We start from the raw sequence: 16970 nt of genomic DNA on the forward strand, positions 1-16970 counted from the left end.
GACAAAATCTGGAGCATATGATTGAGTGAGCTTGCATTTAAACGTTCAAAAAATCTATTTAAAATGTGGTTTATGCTAAGTGATGAATTCATGCATTTATAGGAGTGTGTGAACTTTAAACAAATGCACCGTTTTCTCCCTAATGAATGTTATCTATCCGATATTATTTCACAAAAAAAGAGTAAGCAATGCAAGCCGGTGTCACAGGTCACATTTACCAAATTTTATAGTGAATTGCAACATCAGCGTCTTACTGTTAAACTACTGCAGACTATAATGTGTAATTCATAGCGCCTTCGTGATGGCCTTTCGCTATAAGATTGGCACAAAGAACAAATGTACAAATGATGCGATCAATTTGCTTGCCGTGTCACAAACATGTTCAGCAGCAGAGAATACCAAATTTACACTGTGTTCGTACTACTCTGCTTTTATAATAACTGTACCTTTGAACGGTTAAATGCAAACAAAAACGAGGATCAATAACCCTTGTGTACCCCAGGAGTGTCAATATTGTTATCGGGAGGGTTCATCGCATGTTTGTATAACTGTAAAACACCGAAAGTATGTTCGGTGACACGTGCAGGTGCTGTGTGTGTATGACTCACTTGAGCAGTTCTATGAGTCGGTCTGACATGTTTGCCATCGTCTCCTTGAGCTCGTGAATCTCTGAAAGGAGGTTCTTCTCTTCCTCCTCCGCTCTGCTCTTCACAATGGCCAGCTCCTTCATGAGATTCTTATGATCCTTTTGTTCAGATTCAAGTGTTTCCTTACACCTGCGCTTGGCAAAAAAGTATAAATACAACATCACACCATAGGGATGGGCAACACCAGGTTAATAGACATGATCCTAGATTCATTGTTGGTTATTCTGCAGATGCATGTAAATGAGTGATCCTGACTGTTCAAGTAAGAAAGTGAAGAGACTGCAATGGTTGACATGAAGAAGCCTGGGGTTCGAAAAATAGATCTGCAGTTTCCTAGCCAAAATGATAAGTGGCGATTAACAAAATTAAGGATGATGATGCAAAAAATATACAACAAACTAAATCACTTATTCACTGGAGAATAGTGCATTTTTCTCATTTATTAAACTGGCCATATCTTATTTAGCCAAGATTTCCAAAGGCTTTATCATGAGTTTTAACACTCATTACAAACTGCAATAATAGCAATCAATGCAATAGTTTATAAAACTACTTCAACAGTATTCCCTCTCTAAATTGGCGAGATGCTAACTACTTCAACTAGTATAGAGGTTGGGTCCTCCGGTTTTTCCCCTCCACATTAAGAACCAAAGTGCGTTTAGAGTATTTGCCTGCTATAAATTTCCACATCGGCCACTTTGTTGAGTGTGGTCAGGTCACTTATAAAAAGGAGCTATATAGCTCAGTGGGCCTTACCAGGTAAAATAAAATAAAGTTTAATAAAAGTCTAGTTTAAGTTGCTGGTCTCAAGTTACATTATGGATTTCCGCAGGTAACGGATGGATGTAAACGAGTTAAACTGCAACTTGCAGAGTTAAGAAGCTGCATAGTCACATTCATAATTTGTGGTCGTAGGTGTTACGATCGATACCGACACGTGTCACTGCGGTGAAACGCAGACCATAGCATCTAGTGGTCTGTCGGCTCCTGGAAGAGTTGTGCATCGTAGATGACCATGCCAGGGCTACAGACCGGGCCCATATCATCATCGCGCGCCCGATAATGAACCAAGAGATGAGACTTTTGGTGTCAGGACACTAATCAGTCATTTGCCACTCCTTTACTTGGTGTAAGATAATAAAAAATAGCCCTGTGTATTTTAGCATGCACAGTCAAGTCTGGACACAACTAGGTTAAGTAGTTATCTTCATCACGCATTAGAGAGTTTAAACAAATTACACAGCAGCCACAATACAGAACTCGCATTAGAAGCAGCATGAAATGTGAAGACATTGATAGCTCTTATGCACACCTGTCGATTTGTTGCAAATTCGTGTTACCACTGAAAGAGAACCAGGAGCCGAATTGCCTGTTTCAAAAGCAAAATAAATGAAGCAGAAAAAAATTAATGCCATCATGCAATGTCCCTTTGTAATGCAATGTACCAAATCTCCACCGAAGCAAAATGTTCCTTACGGTTAAAACTTTTTTTTAATTAAAATATTGCTTCCAACTTATTTTTTTTATTATCCCAAACTGGGTTTTAATAGTAGTGGCCAATGTGTGAATTTTGGTCCATTGTCTCTCTTTTTTTTTTACAAAGGGTACCTTGGCATGGCCGGATACAAAAGCAAGCAAAACGTCCCAGCAAAAAAGCAAACAAGGAGCAGTGATGGGCAAGCAAGACAACAATGCAATGCAAAGCAAAAACATATTATAACAGGCAAAGCCACAAGTATTTATAGCTTAATACAAGCAACATTTTCACAAGCAGATTTATTTAGCATGCAACCGACAACATGCACCGAGTAAAAAAAAACTGCACCAGGTTGGTGGTTACCGTATGAAACGGTAAGGTACGATCGACATGCAGTGTAGCCCCACATTCATGATGCACAAACTCGCTTCGTAAGGGGGTGGGGGGGTTGTGTTGTAGTGAGAATCAGGAGCATTTTCCTTGGTCAGTGCATGAACTTCATGCTCTGCAGTGTACCTGTCCAGTGCCTTCCTCAGGCCAATTCCTTCCTCTTCTTTCTTAACCCGCTCCCGCAGCTGCTGGTTGAAATTCTCTTCCTGAGCTATCGACAGGTCCTGTAGCAGCTGGTAATCAGCCTTGAAATAGACCACATTAGTCAGCACACAGCACAGTAACACAAAGCCTGCTTTGTGATAATTATACACACCAACGTTTAATCTGAAAAAAATACATTAAGTTACCAGTCGTTATGGGAAAAAATGTGCATTCCTTATGGAGTAATGTCTCATTTTTGAAGATCAAATTACGTGATTGTTTAATAGTGTGGGTCTTGTGTGGAGTGGAGGCTACACAGCCATGAGGATTATCCTACCTTTAGTGTCTTCACCTTGGCATTTAAATTGGAAATGACCGTATCCTTATTGCTGTTGCCACTTTTTAATTTATCATTCTCTTCTGTGTGTCTCTGAAAAAATAATCAGATTTGTTTGTTCACATTTACACGCGAGACTACACATCGATTTCAATACAGTATGTTGATCTGCAATTTCAAAACAAACATCAAAGTAAAACATTTCTATAAAGACATCCCAGCAGCATACATTTTGATCTGAAACAGAACACCTTTTATCCACTCGTGATATGGGGCATCAATATCATGGATCCTATTATCAGTGGGGTTATCAGTGATTTTACTCTTAGTCAGTGGGGTAAAGCATGGGGAATAACTCGCAGATAATAGGATCAATTTGCCACAAGACTCCTCTTATCCACGAAAATAAATAAGACTCCATGTAAGTCTCCAAGGAAACATTGCGGATAATCGGAGTTTTCAAAGCGCACCGGGGGTCAAGGAAGCACAACGTGTGTTTGCGTGCGAGTGCAAACACCTCGTGCTCGCTAATCGCACTTGTTCTTGCAGCCTGAAGGCTATATGGGGAATCTTTGTAAGTGTGTACAAGTACGAATGTCCATGTATCTGCGTGGACTTGTATACTGCAGACATATACACATACACTCAATACGTGTTTATCTGCGTCCGTTTTTGTATCGGTTTCTGTCTCTGTTTTTGTTCGTCTCCCTGTTATTGTGTATTCTCGTCTGCCTCCGTGTCTGTCTTTGTGTGCACCTCGTCTTAGTGGGAGTGTCTGTTTTTGGCTCTCTAACCGTCTCTGTGCATCTCCTTGTGTGTCTCCATGTCTCTCCATGTCTCAGTCTGTCTCTACATCTGGATTCGTGTCTCCATGTCTGTGTGTCTCACTGTCTTTGTACGCATCTCCGTGTCTGCATAAAACTGTGTGGGTCTCCTTATCTTTGTGTGCGTCTGTGTGTGTGTTTCTAAGTGTGTTTGTGTCGGCGAGTGCCAGTGTTGTCTGGTGCAGCGAGTGATCAAAGAGAGTACCACGTGTGCACTCTTTCATCACAGCGCATTTCTTAAGAAACAACAAATTGTGAAGAGCGTGTATTTGCCAACCAACTCCTCTTGTCCGAGAAAACATCAAGAATAACAGGATGCCATTCTGCAAAGACTTATGGGAAAAAAGTAAGGGACAACTGTGGATAATTTGAATAGGACCTGCAGATAATTGGGTATTTGTGGCCTCTACAGCTGCCATGGATAACAGGAGTCGGGGAAAATAGGGCCGCGGATGAGGAGTTTTCCTGCAGTTAAATAAAAACTACAAGGCCAGCATTATGAAATAAATAAAATGTTACCTTTAATCGAGTCTGGAAATCGATGATTTCCAAACTCATTTTAAACTTCATGGATGACAGCTCTTGACGTTGGGATTCCTCCATAATGTGGATTTTCTCCTTGGTCTTCTCCAGGTGAGTTTGCAGGTCATCATTTGCTTCCTTCAGACACTGCAGGCTCTGCACGTGCTCCATCAATGCTGTGTTTTCCTCGGTTAGTCTCTCCAGTTCCAGCTTAAACTCTTCCGATTCTTGTTCATGTTGCTGCACGCTCATTGTAAATTCGGAAATCGTTGAATCGATTTTTTCCACCAATAGGTCCTTTTCAGACGCCAGTTCAGAGATTTGGGAACGAAGCTCGTCAGCCTCTTCGTGAACTTTATACAAGCGCTCTTCCAACTCCAAATTCTTCCTTTCATACTCTTCCAAACAATGAGAGAGCTGAAGATTTTCCTCCTCATTTGACAACAGCTTTAACTCGTAATCGGATTTTTTCTTCAGCAAAAACTCCCTCTCTTTCTCGAGGTCACCAAGCTCTTCCTTCATCTGCAGGAGTTGCTCAACATGAACTCTATTTACATTCACCAGATCCACTTTTAGGCTCTCCAACTCCTGCCTATGCATTTTGCTGGAAAGAGCTTGTTCGGTCGCACTCCTCTTGAGTTTCTGAACCTCCTCCTTGGAAACACCAAGCCGGGAGCGCAACTCACCGACCTCTGTCGTCAGCCGAGTGACGTCAGCTTGCCTCCATTGCAGTTGCTGCTCTGACAGTTCAAGCTGGCAGCGCAGCTTGGCAATTTCACTCCGAGCCATCGGGTTAAAGTCGCTTTGATTACCCTCCAACACTTCACCCTGACGTTTGTCCTCTGCTGTCAAGGCAAGTTCCCCGACATTGTCTTCACCTTCGCGATCGCGCACCGCAACGCCGGGGTGAATCGGAGCACCGCCCTGCAGGAAAGCGGCCTCCGTCCGAGCGCGATCGGCACGCGGCTCACACGCCGCAACACCTTTTTCCAAGCTCGACACTTTCCCCTCGAGCATGACGACATCACGCTTGCTCTCGTCGAGCATCTTTTGCAGATCGCACAGCCTCAGCTGGAGTGCCCCGTTCTCCTGCAACAGCCCCTGCTTGTCCCTGCGCGCGTCGTCCACCGCCTGCAGCAAGGACCGCTCGGTGAGCAGCGCCGTCGCCTGCACGTCCCGCCGTTCGCCCTCCAGGGCGTCAGAGCGATCCTGCTCCCGTCTCAGCCGCAACTCGGCCTGGTCCAGGTGGATCTGCAAGCTCTCCACCTGCTCCTCCAGAGCCTGCTGCTCCGCGTTGTGGTGCAGCTGGAGCACGGGATGATCGAGGTAGGGGTGGCCGTGAGCGGCAGCGTCCAGCTTTCCGGGCATGTCCAGTGGCTGCATGAAAGCAGAGTCGTGCTTGGCATAGGCCTCCATGTGCTGCAAGTGTCAAAAGTAGCGGAATTATTTCAAATAGGAATGTGGAGCATTGAAATTGGCGAGTGTGCGGGTGCTTGATGGATGAGGACATCACAAGATTAAGATGCTGGCAGCTTGGGAGGTATTCAACCAACAGTGAAATGACTGTGGCTGATGAATGATTTAACCAAGTTTAATCGGTGTAAATGTTATCAGCAAACTGTCTATCTACTGTCATAATTGTTTAAAAAACACAACTGCTATAATCCTATATATATCCTGGACTATCCAATCATTTGTTCTTCGTGAATAAGCATAAAAGGTTATAGTGAGAAGCACTGTAAAATAACTCCATAGTTTAAAACACTCAATGCAATGACCAGAACACTCACCCAGGTTATTACAATGTTTTTCTCATTAAGTTCTAAACCAATGTCAGACAGCCAGGAGCACACCATGTACCTACAAACAGGGTCCACACTATTTATTTTGCAGAAATTAAATATGAAAAGTTAATACTTTCATATACAATTATGTTGTTGTCAATGTTATATTAAAGCCTTGCGAACAGACAAATGCACAATTACCATTGGTGAAAAGCTGCTGGCTAGGCTGTTAATGCTGGAGCTACGACTTGGAGCCTTCCAGAGCTGAGCTGGTGATGCTGAAGCTCCAAGTGTCCTCCTAGATGGAAAAAAAACATCACAAGATTACACCACTTTACAGCTGCAACACAACATCGATTCGTCGCGGACATGTCTATGCCTGATGCTGATCTTCCATTACTCACCGTGCGTATGATGGCCATTCTGCATCGAGGTCGTATCCTCTGGGTGCGAGGTCGAAAGGGAGCTGGTTTAACTCGTACAAGTGGCTAATCATCTCTGTCACCAACTCTTTCTTGACCAGAGGGCTCTTTGAGCTGTACCAGTCACTGCCATCAGAAAAGACAATATTCCACACCATCATTGCCATAATCATCACAATCACCATGTTAATAAATGCATCGTTGGGCACTTATTTTCAATATTGTGCAAAGGAAATCAACCGAAATTCCCAGCTGTAAACTAGCACAGTATGATGATCATTATATTAGCAGTTAGCCACGTAGAGTGCAAACAAAGTTCAACGTACTTAGATTACATGGAGAGCCAATAGTGAAACACTATACCTTGTAACTGGTTTGTTCGTGAAGCACTGCTGAAGAGTGTCTGCAAGCCTCTGGTGAACGAGCGAGTACCGAATAAATGCCCTTCCTTTTCCGATCGCAGTCTTCAGCTGTAAATAAAAGCAAACCATGCCAAAAGCCAAATGTATATAAATTAACAAGTAGAACATCTCTGACATTATCATTTAATATTTTAAATCACACAACCATTCAACGTATGGGTTACAAAACTATCAAAAGTCTGACTTGGTGATTTGAAATGAAGAACACATTATCTGAAACAAAACGCAGGACAAAATTCCCACAGATGTTTTTTTTACATTACATTACGGTAAACGTAAGTAATATTTGCAATACTCTACTTGGCCACTAGATGATATAACTGTGACCTTTAAAAGCAGATACATTTCTACAAGATGCATTTACAACTGAAGAATGTTTTCTATACTGTAATGCGAATAGTTGTATTTTGTTCTGCCATACTACGTCTAGGAACATGCGGAGCCAAACTCACGTCACAACAGCAGTTATGTATAAAATCCCAAATAGAAGAAAAGCCAGGGGAGGCTTTATGCTAAAATTAATGTTAAAAATATAACTATTGTAATAAAAATAACGATTTTTGTTTAATAATTTATATTCTGCTCAAGGGCCAATATGAATGGGATGTGGCAATTGTACAAAGAACGCCACCAATTTAATGTATAATTTCATAACGTAGTTTTCATTTTATTAAGCAGGGTTTTGAAATTTTTAAAAGTAGATTTAAAGTCCCATGTATCTGAGCCATTCATTTGGCAACTGGGTACCCTTTCTAGTTAGTTTGATAACACCATTCCAATGTGTCATCCAGACCAGGTCCACACATTGCATTTTAAGCTCAGGCCCTTAAGTGTGTGCCAATGTTTGCTGACTGTCTGCAAAGTGCGAGAAAGCATTGTGGAGGTCAGCAATGTGACCTCATTATCATGTTTACCAAAAGTAACACGTGTAATGAATGACTGCTCCTGTTGTCTGAATGACTCTAGGCAAAGTATCAGTAAGGAAGCATCGATATAAATAAAGACCTTAATCTGTATGTCTCAAAAACCTCCAGGGTACTTCTCGACAAGGTAGAAAGCTGAAATTTGGTACACATAGGTAGCTTTTAGGACAAACAACAGGCCTCCAAATCTCGATTTTAAGTGCCCTACACACATGTTTGTGCCTGTCATTCAGAAACCGTTTTAAATATAAGATTGCAGTTTTTTTCGTTCGATAGAGCATGAAAGAGCAAACAAAACTAGATATTGAATTCAAGCGGTTTTTCATGAAAAAATACGCATTTTATGTTCAAAAACTGAATTCGAAAACGGTAAAGATAGGAGCTTCCTCTCAGAGTATTAAGTTTCCGATGGGTACGTCTTTAAATATAAAAAGTTGAATCAAGTCGTCAACAATGTGTTTTTTAGAGGAAAAATATATTTTTTGGAATGTGTTAGTGTTTGATCGTCAAAAAAAAAAAATCACATCAGGTAAATTATTATATTTATTGAACATTTTTGCCTGGCGAAGACCGGCTTCATGAACTAGTGGAGGAATAATTCTCCTTGGTTCTTTCGAAAAGGTCAAGTCACGTAGATAGAAAATAAAATCCTCCCAACAATCGTCCCCCACCACTCACTTTGGAAACCCTTATAAGCAGTTCAATGTATAGGCTTGCCCCCTCTTTTCTCTCCGCCTGATGAAGACCGTTTGTGTTGCGATCAAAACGTCGTGGGTTTTTTGCTTTTATTATAAAAACAATAAATCTTAATCTACGTGACTTTACCGAAAGAACCAAGAATATGAATTCCTGCACTCACGAAAGTTAAGTCAAAATTTAGTGGAGGAATATACTTATATCGCGAGATGGTCAAGTCAAACTTGTATCTCTATGTTATATGCTCGTTCGTCTGTCTAATGCACTGGTACATCCAAGAGACGAAAAACAAGTTTGGCCCGGTGGGGATGGGGGGTTATGACGTCACACCACACTTGTGAGGTGGAGGGGAGGGGCCGATGACCTCAGACACTGGGCTGTTGGGAAGAGGAGTTCCAACATCACACAAGATTGGAGTGATGTTGTGAAGAGGGGGGGGGGGGGTGATGACGTCACGCGACACGGGTGAGGAGTCGGAGAGAGAGTGTGGACAGAACGTACATATTCGTGGAAGTTCCATGGGTTCCTGCTCGTAAAATTTCACGTGTAAGAATCGATGTTTTCAATTCATACAACTTACATGTGGTGGGTTCACATCACCCTTGCAGTTAAGAGGAACAGTAACTACCATTCACCAAAATGTAATCCTTGAATCAAATCTGGGCAGGGGGTTACTCATTCCACCCCTAAGAGATAAAGCTTAATTTCAAGGTATATCATCTTATCTGACAAAATGCCTGCCATCAAATTGATGGCTTTAAAAAGCATCCGTTATACATACTGTACTCTGCCCAATTATTTTCTTCGCTATTAAAACCCCGAATCCACAAACCCACCCCCATCTGAAATTTGGTGAAACGTTCTCTAGATTATGCTAATGTATTTTATTCCTGAATTGTAAATAAGGATTTCTAGGAAGTCGCTACACTTTTGTAAATCATTAAAATGGTGGAGACTTTGCCCAAGCGTCTGATATAAATAGATGCAAAAGGACACTGAAATCTGCTTCACCTTACACACATGCAATGGAATAACACAAGTATCAAGTTCCATTCTATGTTTAAATAGAACGGTTTTTCAATTCAAGGAAATATAAATTTACAATACATTTTACATGGACTATTACAATAAGAACACTTTAAGAAATGTATACATTAACAACAGTATATTTTACTGTAAAAAAACGCAACAGCTTTATTTACTGCAGTCTAAAGTTTGGTAAGTCGTTTACACCTATCTTCACCGTTAACTTTCCTGTTTGAAAGAGAACTCCCCACAGTGAAAGAAAATACTGCATTCTCGTTTGATCCCACGAAAGGAAACGTTAGTGTCACATTATCCACAGGTTCCTAAAATTGAAGATTAATAAATGCCAGACACTTGGGTCAACAATCCAGTCTCCCATTGAACACAATAGGCTTAACAAGTATGGCATTCTAAATCTGTTGTAGCATGAAAGATGTGCCTTCTCACCTCAGGGATCGACTTGACGAAACGGATTCCATCATTAGCTCCTTTCTGTTTGGCAAGACAGTCGTTAAAGTAGTCCCAATACTCCCTTCGAATGCCCATCAGGGTCCGTTTCTCCTTTTGACCAAACTGAAAATACAGCACACAACATGGTATTAATGGAATGTAGAAAAGAAAATGCTGCAATATAACGTACAGAAGAAATAAACGCCAAAGAGCACTCCGGTTCATTTTAACTGCGAGCTTAAAAACGTGCTCAAACGACCATGAATTTAACCTCTGATATGCTGTATCTATGGGTAGAGCAGTGGTGCAGCGGTTAGCACACTGTATTTTGAACCTGGAAAAACAATTGCAGTTCCCCGCTAGGGTTAACATCAGTGGCGAATGATATCTGGACGGATTCAGTCCACCACCCAATTCCTTAATCCAGCAAATCATTGACAAAGGACTGTAAATTGTATTTATACTTTACCTGTTTACATTGACAGTCACATTAGAGTCCATAATAACAATGGCATATATCTACTAATCGTTAAATAATAATTCGTAATTATATTTTATAATCAATGATGAATCCACCATTAGATTATATCCTCCCCATGCCTTTTTCGGTAAGTGGGCTGACCATATTTCACCGCACTGGTAGATATAGTTGAGGGGCCTCTTACGACCAGATCAGATATCACGAGCCACTGACATCAGCAATGACAGAAATCAAACTCGGGTTGTTCGGGTTTATAGCACATTATGGAAATCGCTGTGCTACAGCTGCACCCCTTATTAAATACAGACTGCAGTTTAATGTGACCTCATTTTAATTGAGAATGGGGGTGGGGTTCCCTCCTTCAAATTCTGCACAGGGAATCGGGAATGCTCGACAACAGCAGAGAACAAGCCTTGGGCTGCGCTGCAGTATTGCAGGAAGGATCTAAAATTTGCAGTGATAAGAGTATTACATTTCAAGGAAATAGCCCATGGGGTTTTCTTCTTAAATAGGACTAACCCAGGTGAGTAATTTGATTATGTAATACAAAGTCATCTATTTGCATTTACAGTGTGTTGTTGGCTGGAACAGATGTGGAAAAGATGCAACACCTATGGCATAATCACCAAGCTAAGCCTGGAAAACCCAGCTTCCATTTTTATAACAATGTAGACTCAATATAAACATAACACTAACACAAAAGTTTAAAGGCATTCATTAATGTATGTAAACAGAATGTTAATCAACTATTTTAAAGAGTTTATGAAAGAGCACATACAAAATACAAAAAGTTCCAAGTCGTGTATTTAAAGAGGATCCCTTCTAAAGCAGTGCTACATCTTTACAGCTTGCAGCAGAGATTCATGGCAGAATATGTATAACTATAAACTGTAATAAGTACTGCCAACATCCATTTATCAAAAATAATATCCTAACAGATGGTCCTGGACTGTTGTATTGTCCCAGTTAGGCTCTGACATTTTCTACGGGTTATAAATATACCTCGGTGTTATAAGTATGATAAGCATTGGGATACCTGTAACATGTACTCGAGTTTTGTGCACAACTTGTTCAGGCTGGCATTATCGTCTGTCACAGGGTCTGCACACTCTCTGTACTCTCTGCTGAGCTCCGTCACACAATCTAGGCACACATACAAGAAGTACAGTTTATTTATCGTTAGAGTAAAAAGCATGTTAGGCATTGTCATACTATATTCTGCAAATCTTACCGAAAACCAAATCACCATCAATGCACCCGATCCCAAGTTAGCCAAGCGGTTTTATCCTGCTACTGCTCTGATGCCTGCCCATGCAAAAACAGGTCACTAGGCTTGTGGAGCCAAGTTCATGGGCAGTAGAAGAAACTACAGCAAAATATTATTGCATTGTGCTTCTATGTTCCCCAAAATCACCAGCACGTACTGACCCGTGTACCGAAGTATGGTCAAATAACCCTCAAAACCAGTAGAGGCATGAGGCCCTCATCCAATATACATTATTCTGTAAACAGTTAAACAAAAACAATAAAGTAATCATGGAGTTGGAGGAAATATTTCTCTTTATATAGTTCACAATCTACCAGCAAATAAAGAACAACGAATTTAAATTGGAAGCATTTAAAAGTAATGTCCGTTACTTTGAAGGGACTGATACATATGTTCACAAGAGAGTTTGTGCTACTTACCATGCAATTCGCGAGTAATTCGCTGAACTTGACTCTCATCTTGTATGTTGTGAAACTCCATTGCATCCATTGAATCCATTGAATCTGAAGGTCGGTGAAAAATAACACAATCACTTCCATTCCCAGACCCTCTAACTTCGATATGCACAATTGAGCACAAAGGCTTGTTTTTGGCGTTGTGTATGCACGTGTGTATATTGTAGTGTAGCAGTTTAGACTTAAATGAAAGACGAACGTGAATGTCCACGTACATAATATTGTATGAAAGTTGAAAATAAGTGCTGAAATTCAGCAAGACTTTGTTTAAAGTCTTGAAACTGAATACTAAAACTCAGACTTTCCTTCAAGTCTTGAGACTTAATTCGAGACTTTTTTCCGAGGTAACAAATGTTAACTTTTTACCACGTGATGGTGTAATGGTGAGCACACCGAACTCCACAGGTTCACCCGGCTTCAATCATCTCCAGGCGCGGAAGTTGAAACAATTACATCGGCATTTTTTTATTCCCTGCCTCTTGTCTACCCAGTATTGCCTGCGCAAGTAAGTTGCATGGCTGCACCGTTATACTGTATTTGCATTACAATATATGCATACACAGTAGTACGTTAGCGATTTGTAGCAGACGGTTAACATATTAAACCATTGTAATTAGTGAACTCCTGTACAGGGATTTGTACACTTAGAAGCAGTTAATAAATTGCGCATTTTTGGCACAACCTCCATTGTGCTTCGAGCAAGGTGTGCAGGTGAGTGGTAATAATTAACTGTATGTAAATACAACTCACGCTAAACCTGCATTTAAACACTGCTGGTGTATTCAACGTAAAATCCCTCATACAGTACTGCCAAGCCAGTACTTTAGAATATTTTCAGCCCATTACCCCCCAAGTCGTCGTACACGCACGTTGCCACGGTGCATTACAAACGAATGCAAATGCCCTCATTGTCCCGTGGTGCTTAGGCTCCCATGCCACCACCCCACCGCCCTCCCTCGAAGCCTGCATCAGAATATGCATTTATACTTAAGGCAGAGGTGGGACAAAGTCATTGTTATGCAAGTCCAAGTCGAGTCGCAAGTCATCAAATTCATGACTCGAGTCTGACTCGAGTCCAAGTCACATGACTCGAGTCCACATCTCATAGGTGGGACAAAGTCATTGTTATGCAAGTCCAAGTCGAGTCGCAAGTCATCAAATTCATGACTCGAGTCTGACTCGAGTCCGACTCGAGTCCAAGTCACATGACTCGAGTCCACACCTCTGACTTAAGGAATCCGATGAGCTACAGAGCTCATCGGATTTTAAACAGATGTTCAGTCGGGGCGGATAAGAACGTTACACAACAACTAAAATACACGATAGGAGTGCAGAGTATAGGAAACGTAAACAAATAAATAAATACAAATAAAACTAAACTATGTTTTATCTTACCAAGTAAGGCCCACCGAGTCGATTAGCTTGCCACAAATAGCTCAACAAAGTGGATTATTGTGTGGGAGATGTATAGCAGCAAAATAATCTAAATGCATAAATCTTGACTTAAAGCTTTCGTGACTGCAGGAATTCATATTCTTTGGGTCTTTCGCTAAAGTCACGTAGATAGGTACAAATTAATAAAAGAATAAATATAAAATAAACAAAAAAATGTTTCTTAGATAGGGGACTTTATCTACGTGACTTTACCTAAAGACCCAAAGAATATGAAATCTAGAGGCATGTTTCCAAGCGCACCCTACACGCAGGATTTCATTCCCAACTGTGGCAACACGTGGACTCAGTGACTGAGTGCCCCCCCTCTCTTTTCACCACCCAGAAATAGACCCAAAGAAACCCACATCCCCAAATCCCATAGGACACGGCAAACAAACACTACGAGTATTATGGAAAATAACAGCCGTTTTCCCATTTCTGGCAATAAAAAATGTGTAAATATATTAAAATACCAGAGATACCTTTTGCAAGGAATCAAGTCTGCATTAAGCGCACGTACCTGTGGTGAACATGCAAACAAAACATGGTCTGATAATAAATTATGTAAGCATCGTCTTTTAAACGGATTGGCCTACACCAGACTCAGCCCTTCTTTATGGCCTGGTCCATAAAAATACAAGCATACAAGTCTGTTTTAAATCCATGACTACGGTATGTATTATTATTATCTACACACGTGTTTAATTTCAGGCCGAGTGAAGGTGGGGGTCAGTTTTAATGGACTTGTTAACAGTAAACATGTTTGAAACACAAAGAGCCTTTACAGCCAAATAATCTCGATACCACAATATATACAGCAGACGAGTAAAAAAACACATTACGACTATAATACAATTTAATAAAACACAAGGACACAACCTTTATAAAGTCCCGATTAATATCAGTGGCGAACACGCAGTGGACAAGCAAATCATCCAAGCAAATCATTAATTGCATGTTAATACTGTACTCGCGAGTACTGTTACACACAGATACAACCTCGGAGCTGAAACAAAAAACACCGAACGGTGTAAAAAAAAACACATCACGTCTGAGTCCCTGGCAGCGAAATTGTTTACAGCGCCTGTAACTCAAGAACAGTGGCTTCTCTGGGGTAGGGGAAAGACGCCGTGACCTTTTTACTGCTACAGCAAAACAAACACGAGGCCGTTAAAAACAACAGTCGACGACGAAGCAGCACGACACCCCCCCCCCATCATCATCATCCTCCCGAGTTAACATCAACAAAGAAAGGGGCCATCCGATCGCACCGTGTTTACTCCCCGCCACGCTGTATGTAAGGCAAGGCAAGCGCGATTACAAGTGGCAACACGCTCACAACAGCACACGGGACAACAGCCGTCGTCTTACTCAATAATAAAGATGATGACGATGATACCGATCGGAACGGCGGTCATGTACGTCTCTCGCCGGCTACTGCGGGGTTTGTTTATGCGACCTCCAAATTCGAGATACGAACCACACGAAAGGGCCCCACCACCACGAAAACTACACTCGTACTATTAATAATAACAACACCGATCGGAACAACGTTTCACGTACCGTTCATCGTCTCACGGCTGCTGCTGGGATGTTTTCTTCCCTCCTCCGAGTGCGAGATACGAACTACCCCGCTAACCAACCAGCGCGTTCTTATATCACGGCCACCACTGATGGCCACGCAGCGGGCGCCGCGTGTTTACACGGCGGTGTGCCGCGAGGGGGGCGTGGCAAGGGGCGTGGTCGGGGGGCGGTGACGTCACCCTCGTCCAGCGTGCTACGTCACGGCAGCTGCGTTGGGGAGTCCACGTGTTTACCGCATTGACACGAGCAGAAGAGGTGGCGATGGGATGGGGCTCAAAATGTAACAGCACCTCCGTAGGGTTTTTTTTGGTGGTGGAGAATTAATTGTAGCGCGGACTCGCGACGTAAATGAGCAGGCACTATTAATAAGAAAGTTTTTTTTGAAAGACCGGAAGCAGGTGGATTGCTTCACTATTCTGGCAAATCGCCCGATGATGCTGGATGTAATTACCAGCGAAACGTCGTACTTAAATTGTAAATGTTGTGGATGTACTCTCGAACACACCGGTGGGCTGAAGTTGTAACTAAGTGGCGCGTTGTTGACATGACAAACCTGGCTGTGGTGGAGGGTTACGACACATTTATAATTACGCGATCTAACCCAAAAACTTTGATTATGAATTATATTGGTCGCGAAAGCCTACGTGTTAAACAGACACGACGATTTTCACGTTTAGGACGAACAACAAACAATCCCAACACCCCGTATCACTGCTTTGAAATATATATACACACACGTACTAGACGACGCTTTGGGCAATGACCCTTCGCAGCGCATGAATATGCACATTTTTTTAAAAAATCCCATCGGCCCACACGGCCTTCTGGGGGCGCGTCTAATTAATTATTAGCAGCACAACACAAAGCACAACCACCCTGGACCGGTTACGACATTCAACAGCCAGGTTTTGCGTGAGCCAGTGCTGGTATAAACATTTGGCAAGTTCACTCACCAGCATTGGTTCAAGCAAAGCCTCGCTGCTGATAAAGACACTGAATATCGATTATAACAACGCACCCAATTTCCTCCGTTGCTCAACATCAAGAGTCGTTGGGTGCGTTTGTGTGTGTGTGTGTGAGAGATGTGTACAAGATTACTGTATTGATAGCGGTCACAAATACATTGCAACTTGTGGATTAGGTGATGCACCCATGCAGGTTAATGAAGTTAAACAAATTTAAAGTGAGGATGTTGATTACGGGTCAATAAAATAGTTGGTGCCGGACAATTAATGTACTGCAAAGCATCTCCGACAGGGTGTCCATGGAGTGGATGGAGTGAATCACAGCTGGGGTGTAGCTGTGAGTATGTGAGGTGGATTAGGAGCAAATCGCAGACCCGTGAAAGTTGGCGACGGCTTTGGGAGCTCTTGATTAAGCATTGGTATGATAACGAGCTGTAAATAATCACTGTTAAGTGTGATATTCTGAGACATGCCGGTCACGAATCACACATGCTACGGTACATTATGTACTGTATAGCTTTCACGTTGGTAATTTATAGTGATTTAAAATGTACAAGAACATGCACATATATATATACCGTGCTAAATATATCGGTATAATGGAGAGATGTGTAATAGCCATCATATAGGTCGCGTGTTCCCACAGGTCAAAGACGACTTTTGATTTAATTAAAGCTTTCAAATGAATCCCCATTATGTTGCAAATGAGTTGTAGCAACA

At 41.8% G+C, this 16970-nt stretch overlaps 1 protein-coding gene across 1 annotated transcript in view; it reads right to left on the reverse strand.

Annotated features, from left to right (window-relative positions):
- Nucleotides 1-15426, reverse strand: part of LOC144934582 (FYVE and coiled-coil domain-containing protein 1-like) — a 55388-nt gene extending 39962 nt beyond the window's left edge. Inside the window, exons 1-11 of the mRNA XM_078860535.1 lie at nucleotides 15265-15426; nucleotides 12232-12315; nucleotides 11582-11688; nucleotides 10062-10187; nucleotides 6911-7017; nucleotides 6530-6673; nucleotides 6327-6423; nucleotides 4339-5760; nucleotides 2996-3088; nucleotides 2641-2759; nucleotides 609-776 (exon numbers count right to left, since the gene is read on the reverse strand). Of these exons, the coding sequence (XP_078716661.1) occupies nucleotides 609-776; nucleotides 2641-2759; nucleotides 2996-3088; nucleotides 4339-5760; nucleotides 6327-6423; nucleotides 6530-6673; nucleotides 6911-7017; nucleotides 10062-10187; nucleotides 11582-11688; nucleotides 12232-12315; nucleotides 15265-15271 (2474 nt within the window). The 5' untranslated portion in view covers nucleotides 15272-15426. The remainder of the gene's footprint in view (nucleotides 1-608; nucleotides 777-2640; nucleotides 2760-2995; nucleotides 3089-4338; nucleotides 5761-6326; nucleotides 6424-6529; nucleotides 6674-6910; nucleotides 7018-10061; nucleotides 10188-11581; nucleotides 11689-12231; nucleotides 12316-15264) is intronic.
- Nucleotides 15427-16970: the final 1544 nt, after the last annotated feature.

This window comes from Lampetra fluviatilis, chromosome 10, assembly GCF_964198595.1.
Source record: "Lampetra fluviatilis chromosome 10, kcLamFluv1.1, whole genome shotgun sequence".
Taxonomy (NCBI): Eukaryota; Metazoa; Chordata; class Hyperoartia; order Petromyzontiformes; family Petromyzontidae; genus Lampetra; species Lampetra fluviatilis.